This window comes from Gobio gobio (genome assembly GCF_949357685.1).
Source record: "Gobio gobio genome assembly, chromosome: 24".
Lineage (NCBI taxonomy): Eukaryota > Metazoa > Chordata > Actinopteri > Cypriniformes > Gobionidae > Gobio > Gobio gobio.
In genome coordinates, this window is record NC_137120.1 from 22,848,261 (window position 1) to 22,863,194 (window position 14,934).

General features: G+C 38.4%; 1 protein-coding gene across 1 annotated transcript in view; it reads right to left on the bottom strand.

Moving 5' to 3' along the window:
• Positions 1 to 14,934, bottom strand: part of dock3 (dedicator of cytokinesis 3) — a 314,866-nt gene that overhangs the window by 21,864 nt on the left and 278,068 nt on the right. The window contains exons 27-41 of the mRNA XM_079807891.1: positions 14,753 to 14,857; positions 11,548 to 11,646; positions 11,212 to 11,306; positions 9,916 to 9,991; positions 8,562 to 8,662; positions 7,908 to 7,966; positions 7,172 to 7,320; positions 5,232 to 5,317; positions 4,833 to 4,928; positions 4,371 to 4,431; positions 4,184 to 4,277; positions 2,921 to 3,069; positions 1,062 to 1,148; positions 789 to 893; positions 463 to 604 (exon numbers count right to left, since the gene is read on the bottom strand). Coding sequence (XP_079664017.1) covers positions 463 to 604; positions 789 to 893; positions 1,062 to 1,148; positions 2,921 to 3,069; positions 4,184 to 4,277; positions 4,371 to 4,431; positions 4,833 to 4,928; positions 5,232 to 5,317; positions 7,172 to 7,320; positions 7,908 to 7,966; positions 8,562 to 8,662; positions 9,916 to 9,991; positions 11,212 to 11,306; positions 11,548 to 11,646; positions 14,753 to 14,857 — 1,504 coding nt within the window. The remainder of the gene's footprint in view (positions 1 to 462; positions 605 to 788; positions 894 to 1,061; positions 1,149 to 2,920; positions 3,070 to 4,183; positions 4,278 to 4,370; positions 4,432 to 4,832; positions 4,929 to 5,231; positions 5,318 to 7,171; positions 7,321 to 7,907; positions 7,967 to 8,561; positions 8,663 to 9,915; positions 9,992 to 11,211; positions 11,307 to 11,547; positions 11,647 to 14,752; positions 14,858 to 14,934) is intronic.

A 14,934-nucleotide genomic window follows, 5' to 3' on the forward strand; every position in this document is an offset into this window, starting at 1 on the left:
GTGAGTGAGTGAAAGTGAATGAATAAATGAATGAACAAACTAATGAATAAATGAGTGAATGAACAAATTCATAAATACTGTTGTAGACATTTTTTATATATATGAAAAATCTTTCATATATCACTTGTTCAAAAGATTTAAAAAATCAGGTTGAATAAATTACAAAAAAAAAAAAAAATTCCGGGTGAGCATTAATACAAACTATTTAGTGCAAAATCAAATTAACCAAAACTAAAATAGCAAGTTTGGTTGCAAGTTTTCAAGTAAATTTGCTATGATATGTACCCCTCAAATAACCCTTTATCTTACTTGTGTTGTGAACTGATAGAAATAATATAAGGAATGGTTGGTTTCGTATTGTTAATGACATGAAAATTCGCTCACCCTGACCTGAAATGCAAAAAAGCCATTTCTTTAAAAAACCTCAAAACCATCTAATGGTCTTATTATGGTGAAGGATACACTGAGCTTCACCCTGTAAGATCCCCTCATCTGGTTGATTAGGGTGCTGCATGGCGATTGCTTGTGGAAATTCTCCCAGCATTCTTTGCTGAAAGGCTTCAAGCCTCTCGTAGTCATGCCCCCGACAAACAAACTCCTTATTCTGTGTGGAGAGGAAAACATCTATAAATAAATATATTTATAAATACATACATACATAAATGAATAAATAAATAGTATATAATTAATTTTTATTTATTTTATAGTTATTTTAAATTAAATATAAATCCTTTAATCCTTACAATTATGACAAACAAATAGAGCGTGTAAATATTGCAATAGCTCACCCTGAGGAAGAAGGGAAATTTCCGACCGTAAAATCCCACCCTGAAGAACTCTGGCTCTAGTCGTTGCTGCTCCATGATGTTGTCATAATACGCCGCCTCCATTTTCTGTTGTATAGAAAGAAAGAGCTAAATATTCACACAGCATTGACCTCCTTCTGAGCATAATACATAACAGTACATTAATAGCTATGTGGTCCACTCAAAGTGCTGTTATATAATCTCTATTCATATATTCATATAAAAAAAAAAAAAAGAACATCAAAAAGCACTGACCCGTATCCAGCTGAGACTCTGATAATCGTACAGGGACTCGTACTGGAAGGCTAGTTCTCGGCACAGCGGGATGCCATACTCCCAACACTGGCAAGAGAACAAGGGCAGGACAGCAGGTTTGATGTGCAATTTAAAACTAGATTTGCATTTCCAAAAAAGCACGTTTTGGCAAGTTTTAGTTAATTTTATAGCAAGAAATGCTGCATCACATTTAGTTTGCACCTTGTTTATTGTCAATATGCAATCGCTACTTAGTATACAATGATTAAAATGAGTTCCATTTGATTTTAAATGTTGAAAATGTAAAAAGTCACCATGAAATAAAAATTCACCAATTACTTCTGTCAACATAACCAACGTGATAACCTAATCTTCAGTGTATTCCGGTTCAAATAGATACGGTTCAGGATCTGCACCAAAGTAAATATCTTCTGAATCTTCTCTCAGAAATGTCTCCATGGTTAAAAAGACACACTCCCCTTTATCCCTGTTGACGGAGGTTAGCCTATTTATAATTAACAGTTAATTATAACTGTTATACTATATATATTTTTATTTTTATTTTATTCACTTACGAATATTTTAACTTCATTTCTGTGTAAAGCACTTTGAATTGCCACTGTGTATGAAATGTGCTATACTAATAAACTTGGCTTGCCTTGTCTTGCCTATTTTCAGGCGCTGCGTAATATCATTGCACCTGCTGCTCATTCCTGCTTAAATAATCAAGGAACTTTGCTGCCATCAAGTTCCTTGATTATTATGCAGGAATGACAGTATAGTTCCTAGCCATATCTGCCTAGAAAATCGCATCTTTTCATTTTCCGTCGGTCTTAGTACACTTTTAAACCTTATAATAAAAAACAATGGGGTCCAATGTTTTGAAAGTTTGAAACTTGAAAAATCTGCTGACTTGTTAATGTTGCGATGAAATGGAAGTAGCAACATATTGGGTGCGATGCTCCAACAGCTTGGAGCTGTCTCAACTCAATGTGTACAAGAGAATTTCATATCCAGAATCCATAAGTACTGATGTCGGAAGTAGCTCAAGCGCATGGACCACTTATACAAAGAAATACAACGTGGCAATAGTTTATTATCGGTGACTCGTTTGTATTGTACTTCATCAAGTATCACAGTAAAAAGGGTACTATTTGCTTTTGTCGCGTTGTGCCACTTGTAGATGTAACCGGTCCTACTCAACCCGCTCTGAGTGGGATCCGAACTGTGGTCTCCAGCATGGGGCATTGGTGCGCTAACAAGGATGCTAACAACCGCAGTCTCTAACGCCAGTTGCTTGAGCACCTCTTGAGATCAGGGGAGTGAGTTTTGCACGCACAGCTCTTACTGGCCTATGACAGTTACACTCACCCTCCTAAACCTCACTCCCATCCGGGTCACGGCACCAAATGTAACTGGTCCTACTCAACCTGCTCCGAGCAGGATATAAACCTTGGTTTCCGGAGTGGGAGGCAGGCGCGCTAACAAGTATGCTAACGACCGCAGTCTCTAACGTCAGTCACTAATATGCCTCTTGAGATCAGGGGAGTGATGTTTGCATGCACAGCTCTTACTGACCTACGACAGTTACATAGATATGGTGTAAGCGGCAAAAAATATCCAAAGAGGTGTGAATAGAGTCTGTATTGAATTGGCCATTTGCCTCAATCACATTATAGACCAATCCTGCCTTAGCAACAGCTGATGTCCACCATTTTCTCAGACGATCTTTTGCTCTTTTCTAATGTAAGTCTAGGGAGGATCATTGTGTTTGACAACTTAAGATGGAATTTTATAGAAATTACTCCCAAAACTGGTAAAACGTTGTTTCCGGGACACAAAGTGGAATCTGTAAATACCTTTCCCTTGTTGAAGTAGTGGATGACCTTACGACAGAGACCCTCTTTACGATGCCATTCGCTTTGCGCAGGATAGTGCAGGAACTCTCGGAGGGGTCTTTCCTCCCAGTGGAGCAGCTCCCAGTACAGCAGGAGGGTGAACGCCGCCTCTGAAAGTGAAAGTGACAAGTGAATGGTAAGCCATACTCGGAATTTGTCCTCTGCATTTAACCCATCCATTAGGAGAATTGAGTAGTAAACACAAACACTGCAAATACGCGGAGGCAATTTTTGCTGTGGAGCCCAGGAAGAGATTGGGGGGCACAAGGGCATCTTCGCACGTTCCAGTTTAACCTTCGGGTCACCAGTCTGACTCTCTAACCATTAGGCCACAACTGCCCCTAACATAGGCCACAACTGCCATCTGTGTCACACAACGATTGATATAGTTGAAATACTCTTACGTAATATACATCTTTTTAGCTCAACACCAAGGTCATGGGTTCGATTCTCAAGAATCACACATTGCGATAAAACATATACTTTCGTACTAGGTAGTTCTAGGAACTTATAGTAACTAGCCACCAGGGTGGTTCCAGAGGAACATTGAGGAACATATATCTAACACTACATTTTCCTGGTTGCATTTGCACCGCCAGTAGGAACTCTAAAGTGACATAAGCCACGCTTGTGGTAGTGACTTTTATTTTGACGGCGTGGCGAACCTTTATTTTGATGGCGCTGAGAACGCCAGGGCCTGAGCACACGATCTGTTTAACAGTCCTTTCTAGTAAATTTTTAGACAGAAATGTTACATACAGAAAGTAGACCGTACATGAAAAAGTATTAGCGTTTGCCGTATACATAATCAATGTTGGTCCCCTCAAAGTTGTATTGGATTTTCTCCTTAGCGTAAAGGTTGAGAGTTCCATTTATCACTGTTTTCCATGTTTGTAGAGTTAGTTTGAGGAATTATTATATAGGCTATAATACAGTATGTGTGTTTGTAGACAGTTTGTAGACAGCTTCTTTGGTTTTCTATATGAACATGCACCAGGCAATCATTTGTGTCTTTTGCTGAGTCTTGCACATGACATGGAGTTCTAAAAATGTGGCGATCAAGTTAAAACAAGTTTAACTTGTAAAAGAAAAAACGCCTCTAGACCTTGTGTTGTTTTTCCATTCCTCTGCCCTGCGTCTCATGTTTTTAAATGCAAAAATGGATTCTGTATGATGTGGCCTGTGCAGTTTTTAAATGTGAATTAACTCTGAATAACGTCTCACCTGTGTAGTTTTCGGCCTGCAGGTGCATGTCACACAGCTTGTGAATGTATCGGATGTACATTTCCTCCTTATTAATCTCTGACTTGTAGAAATTCTACAAAATATCATATGATCATCAGGTTACTTTTGCTTGACTGCAAAAATACATATATTAGGTTGACATAGGATTGAATAGGGTAAATCTTACCAGCAGGTTGACAGTGCAACCGATCTTCTTGTTTTCTGTCTCATCACCTTTCATGCAATCTCTGCCGACACAAGAAACAGGAAGCCTTATTAGATATACAATGCCATGCCCAATGATTTCTGGAAAGACTTCCACTTTATTTGTTCCCAGATTAATTAATAGTTAAATGCTGTACAACAATGAGCTGTGGCTGAACACTTTACATGTCACTTCCTGTTTAAGAAAGCAGCTATTGGTCAGAAAAATCTGCAATGTGGACAGGAAGTGAAAAAAAAATGTTATGATAGACTACATGTCCCTCTAATTCCACTAACTATAGTATACACTTATCAGTGTTATCATTAATTAAAGGCAAAACTAACACTATTATTAATCATTGCTGGTAACTGAAATCCAGCTCAAGTCAAATTAAAAAATATATATTTATTAGATGAAAAACTTAAACTTAGATGGGAGTTTTACCTGTAGTCCAGCAGTCTTTCCATGAGACGCGTGACAGAAGTAACGAAAGAGATGCCCGTCTCCCTCCAGGTCTCCTGCTCGATCTTCTCCAGCAGACTAGACATTAAACAGCACACATATACATCATTTTTTAAGGGCACTTCATGGGCTGAAGGTAAAAGAAGGGCTTGTAATGGAATATTCCTTTTTAGTGGCATCTGATTGGTTGAACAGGGTTAGTTTCCTCTTACCTGGGGTACGGCCCAAATAGTTGAGTTCTAATAATCCCGCAGCACAAGGCAAATCAGAGACACTCAGGTTATGATAAGAGCACTTAAATGGCCGGATTTGTAGCTGTGTGTGTCAGTGGAGAAGTTAGAGGGAGTGTGTGTGTGTGTGTCAGTATGTGCACACACTTACAGCAAACTGAAGAGTTCTCTGTAATTCTCATCTCCTTTTCCTTCAGACACCAGACTGTCCAGTTTGTCAATCAGTTCTGCCTCCACCTGCACAGCAAACATGAATTTTATGCGCCGATAATGAACAGATGACAGACGAATGGAGATTTTTTTTTTACTTGGTATACTATAATTGTACATACATACATACATACATACATACATACATACATACATACATACATACATACATACATACATACATACATACATACTTTACAATTTATGTAGCACCAAATGTCTATTATTATCTATAATATATATATATATATATATATATATATATATATATATATATATATATATATATATATATATATATATATATATATATATATATATATATATATATATAATATATATATTAATACACTGATACACTAATTAAGCATAACATTATGACCTAATATTGTGTTGGTCCCTCCCTCCTTTTGCTGCCAAAACAGCCCTGACTGTTGAGGCATGGACTCCACTAGACCCCTGAAGGTGTGCTGTGGTATCTGGCACCAAGATGTTAGCAGCAGATTCTTTAAGTCCTGTAAGTTGTGAGATGGGGCCTCCATGGATCTGACTTGTTTGTTCAGCACATCCCAAAGATGCTCGACTGGATTGAGATCTGGGGAATTTGGAGGCCAAGTCAACAACTTGTTGTTGTGCTCCTCAAACCAATCCTGAACCATTTTTGCTTTGTGGCAGGGCGCATTATCCTGCAGAAAGAGGCCACAGCCACCAGGGAATACCGTTTTCATGAAAGGGTGTACATGGTCTGCAACAATGCTTAGGTAGGTGGTACGTGTCAAAGTAACATCCACATGGATGGCAGGACCCAAGGTTTCCCAGCAGAACATTCCCCAAAGCATCACACTGCCTCCGTCGGCTTGCCTTCTTCCCAGGTAAGCGACGCACACGCACCCGCCATACACGTGATGTAAAAGAAAACGTGATTCATCAGACCAGGCCACCTTCTTCCTTTGCTCTAAGGTTCAGTTCAGATGCTCATGTGCCCACTGTTGACGCTTTATGCGGTGGACAGGGGTCAGCATGGGCACCCTGACTGGTCTACAACTATGCAGCCCCATACACAACAAACTGCGATGCAATGTGTATTCTGACACCTTTCTATCAGAATCAGCATTCAATTCTTGAGAAATTTGAGCTACAGTATCTCGTCCGTTTGATCGGACCACACAGGCCAGCCTTCGTTCCCCATGAGCTTTGGCCGCCCATGACCCTGTCGCCGGTTCACCGCTGTTTCTTTCTTTGGACCACTTTTTATAGATACTGACAACTGCAGACCGGGAACATCCCACAAGAGCTGCAGTTTTGTAAATGCTCTGACCCAGTCTTCTAGCCATCACAGTTTGGCCCTTGTCAAACTCGCTCAAATCCTCACGCTTGCCCATTTTGCCTGCTTCTAACACATTAAATTTGAGGACAAAATGTTCACTTGCTGCCTAATTTATCCCACCCACTAACAGGTCCCGTGATGAAGAGATAATCAGTGTTATTCACTTCCCCTGTCAGTGGTCATAATGTTACGCCTGATCAATGTATATGTATAAATATAAACAGTATAAATTAATATTCTATTATAATAAATTATATTCAATATTTCTTTATATTAATCATTTTTTATTTTACAATGACATTATTTCTCAAGAATAGCCTGAATATACAATGATTTTGCATTAGTAAAAATGTATTCATTTATTATTTGTCCATCGTAACAGACATCATAAATAAATAAAATATGATAATAAACCTTTTATTAATTTATTTATTATCATTTATTGTTCCATTTACCATATTGTATTTGTTTGTTTCACTGGAAGATAACTCAGAGTAAGAGAAACAGAAAAATAGCCAAGAAAAGACAGAAAAGCAGATGCAGGTATAATGGACCTGTTTGAAGTTGCCGTTCTTTCTCTGTTCCCAGTCCATCATATCGTGGAAGATGGGGATCATTATATTTCGGACTTCATTTTGAGGTACGAGCGTCACACCCAAAAATGGGCCGATCATTCCTGGTATGAAGTGGATCTTATTCTCACCTGCAGCCAAACCAAGCAAACCCACAACCATGATTATTCATAAAAAAAATAAAAAATAAAGATTTTCATGATAATGGGGTGTTTCTTTAAAACTGAAATATATCAATTTAACATAATGAATGCTGAAATGATTTGTTTATCTATCGTTCTTTCTATCTAAATATAGTTCTAATATATTAGTATATCATATCAGATATATCATAATATATCAGATATCGTTAGATCTATTGTTAAATCTATCGGTAAAATCGATCTATCGTGGATCTTTATTGTTTAAACTTGAAAGTCTGGGTCTGGGACAAGAGTAAAATATATTTAAAAAGATAGTTTTAACATGAGCTTCATATAACAGAAAAGGCTGAAATCTGTTATTTTTTAATACTACTAATAATAAGTTGGACATAAAAGTTGATGCAATACCCTATGGTGGTTATGGGTGAATTTCTGCAGTGCAGTACTTTCTTCCACCTCTAGAGTTCAGTACTGCTTTTCGGAAGGAAGTGAATGTTTGTGTGCGTGTGCAGAAAAATGCAGGAAAAGAGAATGAAACAGAGTGGAAAGACAGAGAGAGAACCAAAGACACTCACCCAAATTCTGCCACATGCTAAACAGCTCATAAGCCATCATGACCCTCATATCACCATACCTACAAAAACAACAAAAACAAACTCCTCTAAACCCGTGCAAGAATGTAAGACGACTGAAACAAACAGCATGCATTCAACATATTAGACTTAGAAAAACAGGAGAGCCACACGCTGGACTGAAGATTACAGACGCATGCGGCAGACTTCCGTGCAATTCTGCATCTAAGGCATTTTATGTTTAAATATTTGACCAATAGCTGAAGAAACTGGTATTTATTAATCATGAGATAAGGATCTCGTGGCTAACAAGAAAATGAGGGAGAATCAGCAAGAAAAAGAAGGAATACAAAGAGATGTAGCATGTACTCTGGATTGATTTAACATGGATTAGCCCTCACTACAACACTCAAATTATTATTATTTTCATATTTACATGAGTATTCTGGGTTAAATACAATTTAAGCTCAACTGACAGCATTTGTGAAATGAGGTCAAATACCACAGATTTTTGTACTTCAGTTTGTTACAAAATGACAATGAAAGTCTGTTGAGGGAAAACATTACAATCTGTATACATTTAGAACCAACAACACTGATTTCTTTGTAGGGTCTTTAGATCATTTCGTTGTGTGAATAAGCAGGATCAAGTCTTACTTGTCAAAGACCTTCTTCCGCTTGGCGGGTGTCAGAGTCTCCAGCTGTAGACTCGGCTGGTTGATAAACAACACAGCCAGACTGAAATACGAATTCCACACCTTATGGAAAAAGAAACACATTACCTCTTAGTCATGTTACTTGTTTTGTTGTTATTTTCACATTTGCAGTTGCTTGGCAAATTTACGCTGCCGAAATCCAATCATTTGGCGTGAGGGTGAAATATTTCCCAACGAAGATCGGACAGAATACAATGATTGGACGAACATTTTTTGGTCCTGCCTCCCTCCCTGTCAACATGTGTATTTATATACCTCTGCTTACCTGCTCTCACAGACATCACGTCATCAACGTGTTTCATAAAGCTATGCAGAGCAAACAGCAGCCGCATTTTACAGTTCCTCCTAAACCAAAACTACAAACTTATGCTGCGTTCACGCCATGTCGTAACCGTTATTACGAAATGGCAACCCGTGACTTCTACCCAGAGCTGTTCACGTTCTCAGACTTGGATTAATGCGTTTCTATGGCAACACTATCAATGGCGAAATTAATCTGCAGAAGTCAGGTGGTACAAATAAGAGTTGTTTACATTCATTATTATAGTATTAATGTTATGTGCTCTGAGACATGAGGTAATTTAACGCCATCTCTCGTCTCATAACACTTTGCAGACTCGTGCAAAGTCCACCCTTCGAAGGGAGGGTGGGATTTTATACTTTCAAAGCTATAGCTTTCTATTGCTAGCCACTCCAAAATTGCCTACCCTACCTTTAATGCTATCACTTGATATCTCAATATTCAGTAGAATTATTATATGTTGATTAATTACATACATATTAACCAGTATATGGTATGTTTTGGGCACTTTGATGATAGTTTTAGCATGGCTTTACTGGTCAAACTGATCTACCTGCAACTATTAACAACCTTAAACAGTTCAGTTTGGATTCCAGATTTAAGCTTTTCCACAATGGTCTATGTGCGCTTTCTTACTAGGGGATATCCAGTGAAAGCCCACACTGACAGACAGTGCCATGTTTTTCTCTGAAAGATAACCTTCATTAATAATTAAGAACATTTGAACTTTTCCAGTCTCCCTGGTTAGTGGCACCATCTGTCTTGATCAGGGAGGAGAGCTTCATTAGAGTGGATTAGAGAGAGCCAAGAGTGTCCAACAGCAGGATACCGTAAAGGCCCGTATCAAGCACGTTTGTGCACATGTGAATGTGATCTTCAGAAAAAGAGATGTGTTCGTTTTTGGAAATCATTTTTCTGTTTAGTATGTATGTATTTCAGTGCCAGTGAGTCTGTGGTGAAATGTGTGTGGTTGATGTTCATCACAATCACACACCTTAAAATCAAAGTCGGCGTCCGTAAAGCTTTTGTGGAGAGCAGGCGCCAGATACTGAGTTGTGCTCACAATGATACTGCAGGAAAGAGAAAGGGATAATCAGAAAAAAAATAAAAAATTATGACCACAAACTTTTGAATAGTAGTGTATACATATCTGTTATAAAAAACGTGAAAAGTGCACTTATGCTCTGTAAAAATAATACCACATGGTTTGATATGTTGTACTCAGGACTTGACATTAACATTTTTTTTTTTGCTCACCAGCCACTGTGGCTAGTGTTTTTTTTCAAATACTACATCCAGATCATATTCAGAATGATGATCAAAACACAGATAGAGTGGATTTAGTCCATCAACACCCCCAAAGCTTCACAATCCTATAGCTCGTCCTGGGTCAACATTTAATTCGGTAATGTTAGGCAGTTTTGATTTATAAGCTGTTTAATGTTAGTGATAGCTTAATTTTACATAAGCATCTGCTAACATATGCTTTTGCTTGTTTCTGCTACTTCTTCGCTTGTGTTTTGATCCGGGATTCTCTTTCAGAAGATGCGTAATAGCACTGTATAACACCATATTTCAATGAAAACATGGAAAGCTAGAAATTTCTGTCTATGGTGGGGAAAGAGCTACTGTCACTCTAAAACCGGACGCACGGATCCTTAGTTGGGTGTGAGCACACAATCTTCGGGAATGATAAATTGTCAAATTATGCTCAATACGCGCAATTCCACGCCAAAATTCAAGCCTTAATAACACCAACAATATTCATCTGGAGCAAATGAAACGAGTGAGTGAATGGAGGCGGGTTTGTGTGTGACTTTCGGAGAGATAAGAGAATGAGAAAGCGCAGATGGTATCGTGAATCTATTCTGCGGAGTATTAGAAGCGTTTCAGATATTTCATTATCGATACGTAATGAGAAATCAATATATTTTTGACAAAAATGTATAGGCATATATGATATATAATTTTAGGCATATATGATATATAATTTTCAACAAGCCAAGGTGGTTAGTAGAAGTGACTGTGTTACACGCCACTGCTGAAATCCACCCTCATTTGGCAGGTGTTAATGTCAAGCCCTGGTTGTACTGTATCTAATGCAATGACATATTGTAACTGTGACTTAAGTGTCTGAAAGCCACTGTGCAAGTACCCAAATTATGATATTTCCAGAGAAATAAATTCTATTATACCATATATATGGTATACAAAACAATTTGTTTTACAATATGTAAATCAGTTCTGGAAGATAGCAGGAATGAAGGGGGAAAAAAGGGTGGTTTCTCACTTGCTGGTCAGCAGTCGCATGACGTTCCAGTCACGCGGGAATATACTGAGCTTCATCAGGTTTCTGAACACACAGAAAATCTTCAGCAAGAACTCCTGCAAGAGATGGAATTGTATAAACTGGGTTAGAGGAAAGTACTTTTATATTTCACTCTTAAAAATGTTTGGGTCAAACCCAACCTTTGGGTAAAAAAAAATATTTAAAAGATTTTGACCAATGGTTGGGTTTGTCCATATTTGACCCAAACATGGGTTGAAACAACCCAGCATTTTTAGAGTGTAACATTTAAAAACTTCAACTATAAGTCACATTATAAAGGATTCAGATGAAATTCACCTTTAGCTCCTCTTTGCTCTGGAAGTTGTCCAGCAGGTGTTGAAAGTGAATGTCCGACATTTGACGCAGGAGGGACAACAAGCAGGACACATACTCCCCCTGCCAATCAGAAAGCGGACAAGTCCTTGTGAGCCAATCAATCTGTTAATTTGGCAATCAAACAGACAATCAAATGCATCCAAAGGGAGCGGGGGAGCAGAATGAATGAGAGACATGAAGACACTGTGGGATGAATTCAATAAACAGTTGCGGCACTTAGTCTCAGCCTCAGACGGAACGCCACAGACCGCCTACAGCCTCTGCACTGAATTTCTGAAGTATTTTACAGACAAAAAAAAATGTAGAGGCTTGCTGAAATCACCAGTTCTAATCTAACTTTTTTAATCAGTTGATATAAATTGCTTGTTTGTCAGGCAGTTTCTTTCTGCCTAAGTGGGCATTTCTTGGCCAGAATAAGCTCCAATGTGGATTAGACTTATTGTTAGTCAAAAGTCTGGCAATGTGAGACTAGTGCGTGGTATTTTAGCGCAAATGTCTTCGTCTGATTCTCTAACCACCCACAATCCAATGACAGCAGGCAGAATTTACGTATTTATATTAGGTCACACTGTCTCTCTACCCTGGGCAACCATGCAACAGTGCATGTACATGACGCTCTTTGGCAGAAGTGCATCAAACAATGATCAATCAGACAATGGGCTCTATCATACACCCAGTGTAATGCGACGCAAGTATTTTTAGCTAGTTTCACCCTGACGCAGTTATCATTTTCACATCCAGCGCCACGTTGTTTAAATAGCAAATGCACTCGCGCTCATTTGTGTGCCAATGGGCGTGATGGTCTGAAAACGAGGTGTGTTCAGGCATATTATTGGTGCGTTGCAATTTTGAGGCAACTGAAATCGACTGCGCCATTGACTATTACGCAGTATTTTTGGTGTTATTAAAAGGGCGTGTCAGTAATATGCGGCCATCGGCGGGTACACATTGCGCGTACACTCTGCTTATCACACACACACAGGGTCGTGCAGCAGCGCACAAATGTTTTTAAATATAAAAAATAAAAGGATTCCTCTCTGGAGAAGCGTTCAGTCTGCTCACAAATTCCGCCACGTAAATAGCAAATCCACTGCAAGCACAACTGGCTTTTAAAGGGAATGGGAGATGAGACTCTGATTGGTTTATTGCACGTTACGCCCAAAACACACCCATGACTCATTAAGAGAGTAGGTACAACCGTTTTGGACCATGCGGCTGGTGTGCAGACCGTTTTTTCCTTCGTTAAAATAACAAAAGTGGATCCGGACACGCCCTAAGTGCACCTGCGCGTTGCGCTCAGATTGTTAAAATAGGGCCAACTGTTTGCAAATATGTGATGCTATCAAAGGGCGCAGTTTATTCTTAGTGAATTCTCGTGCCTGATTAGACCAACTACATAAAGACAGAGACAAGATATTATTTTCTGCTGGGTTCTGTTTATAAGCAGTATATGATGAATACATTTACAATTAAACAAAGTGTAAATCAAAGGATGCAAACCCATTCATCAGAGTATAGATCAGAGTATGTTTGTGTTCTAGTAGTTTACTGTTGATCTTAGTTTTCCCAGTAGGCGTTACAACAGACTAAACACAAGAGACGTAAGACAAACATGCATGGATGAGTCTTACGAAACCTGTCAATAAACATCAGGGTCATACTTCCTACCAAAATCAAAAAAGAAATAAAGTAATTTTGCATGTTTATTTTACAGAAAGAAAGTGCCCCACCCCACAACATGCTAAATACGTGCTTCATTATCTCTATGCAAATATAAAAATATCTCTTTTGTTATAGAAATATGACCTGGACATTTTTGTGCAGTTTTCATGAAATTCAACTGCATGAAGACATGCGTGAGTCAGTGAGTGAGTATGAGACATAATAAACGCATAGCCATGAATGTGAAAGAGGAGAGAGAGAGAGAGAGAGAGAGAGAGAGAGAGAGAGAGAGAGAGAGAGAGAGAGAGAGTATATAAAGAGTGACTGATTTTATATTCAAGTTAAATGTAAAATATTCAAATAGATTACATTTTTAATCGCGATTAATCGCATACTTATCGTGAAATTAAGCATACATCATTTATCTTGTTCAATGCGTTTCTTTTCTTATATCTAGCAAAGTAAACTATCAGATTGAAGGATGATTCTGATAACAGAACAAAACTATTCAGTGAACAGTATGTGTACAGTGCAACAGCAAAGAGCTTGTGTAGAGCTTTTTAGAGCCTGTTTACGTTTTAGACATGTCAAGTTGCAGTTGAAATACCAAACAGGGCCAAACAAAACAACAACAACAACAACAACAACAAAAACCTTAAACTAACTACCTTGACCTGACTGCATATGCCTAATACAGTACACAGAGCGATTCAGAATTACTAAACACAGCAACATACACATGACAGATAAAAGAGAAATAATAATAATTACAGACTCATGTGCGCTTAGACTACTGTACGACTCCTGTACATCTGCAATCGTCTTTACCTTGATTACAATTCACATCAAAAATTGACTAGCGAGACACTGGTTTGCTCTATCCAACCGAGAAATGCAGTTTGCGTATAATCTGGCCATACAGCGGTGGGATGATTTGATGTTCCGTTCAGTCTGTATTTCACACTCTTTCTGAAATACTTTTAGAATATGACAGAGCTCGTGTTTTACAGTGTAACACACACTGGAATGAATAATTCACTGAAAACTGGCCATTAGACACTGTTCTCTCTGCCATCTCTGATGTAATAAGCCTGGTTTGATTAACTCCCGACTACCAAGATGATCTAAATGCGTGACATAAATTATGTTAATGAAATTATTAAGGATTTTGAATTAATCACAAATGTTGATGTTGACATCCCTAATAAAGGAGTCAATTTAAAACAGTAATTTGCGATGAAGGTAGGACTGTTTTCAAAGCTTTAATGTTATTTTTGAAATTAATCTCTCTATAAAGAAAATGTATGTGATTTTGCTTGTTGACTGTTGCACTCTATAGGCAGAAAAAAAAGAGGATGAAGTAAAGATCTCAGTAAGGATGCTGCCAAGCAGGTGGAGGAGAAAATAGGTGGGGGATGGAGGGAAGGAAAGAAGTAGAATATCAGATTTGTTAGTTACTAACAGTGATCTCAGCCGTGCACTGTGGACAGCGCTGCCCTCTTACCGCCTCCTGAGACTGAGATTTACTCATGATGGCCAACAACGTCTGCAACAACACATCCAACAAACTCTCCACCATCATCTCTACCTCTTCCTGCACAGAGCTCTCCTGCAAACAGGAAAAGAGAAACATTGTCTACTTGACCAAAGTCACCAACTTGGGATGTTCAAAGTTTTGATGACTGA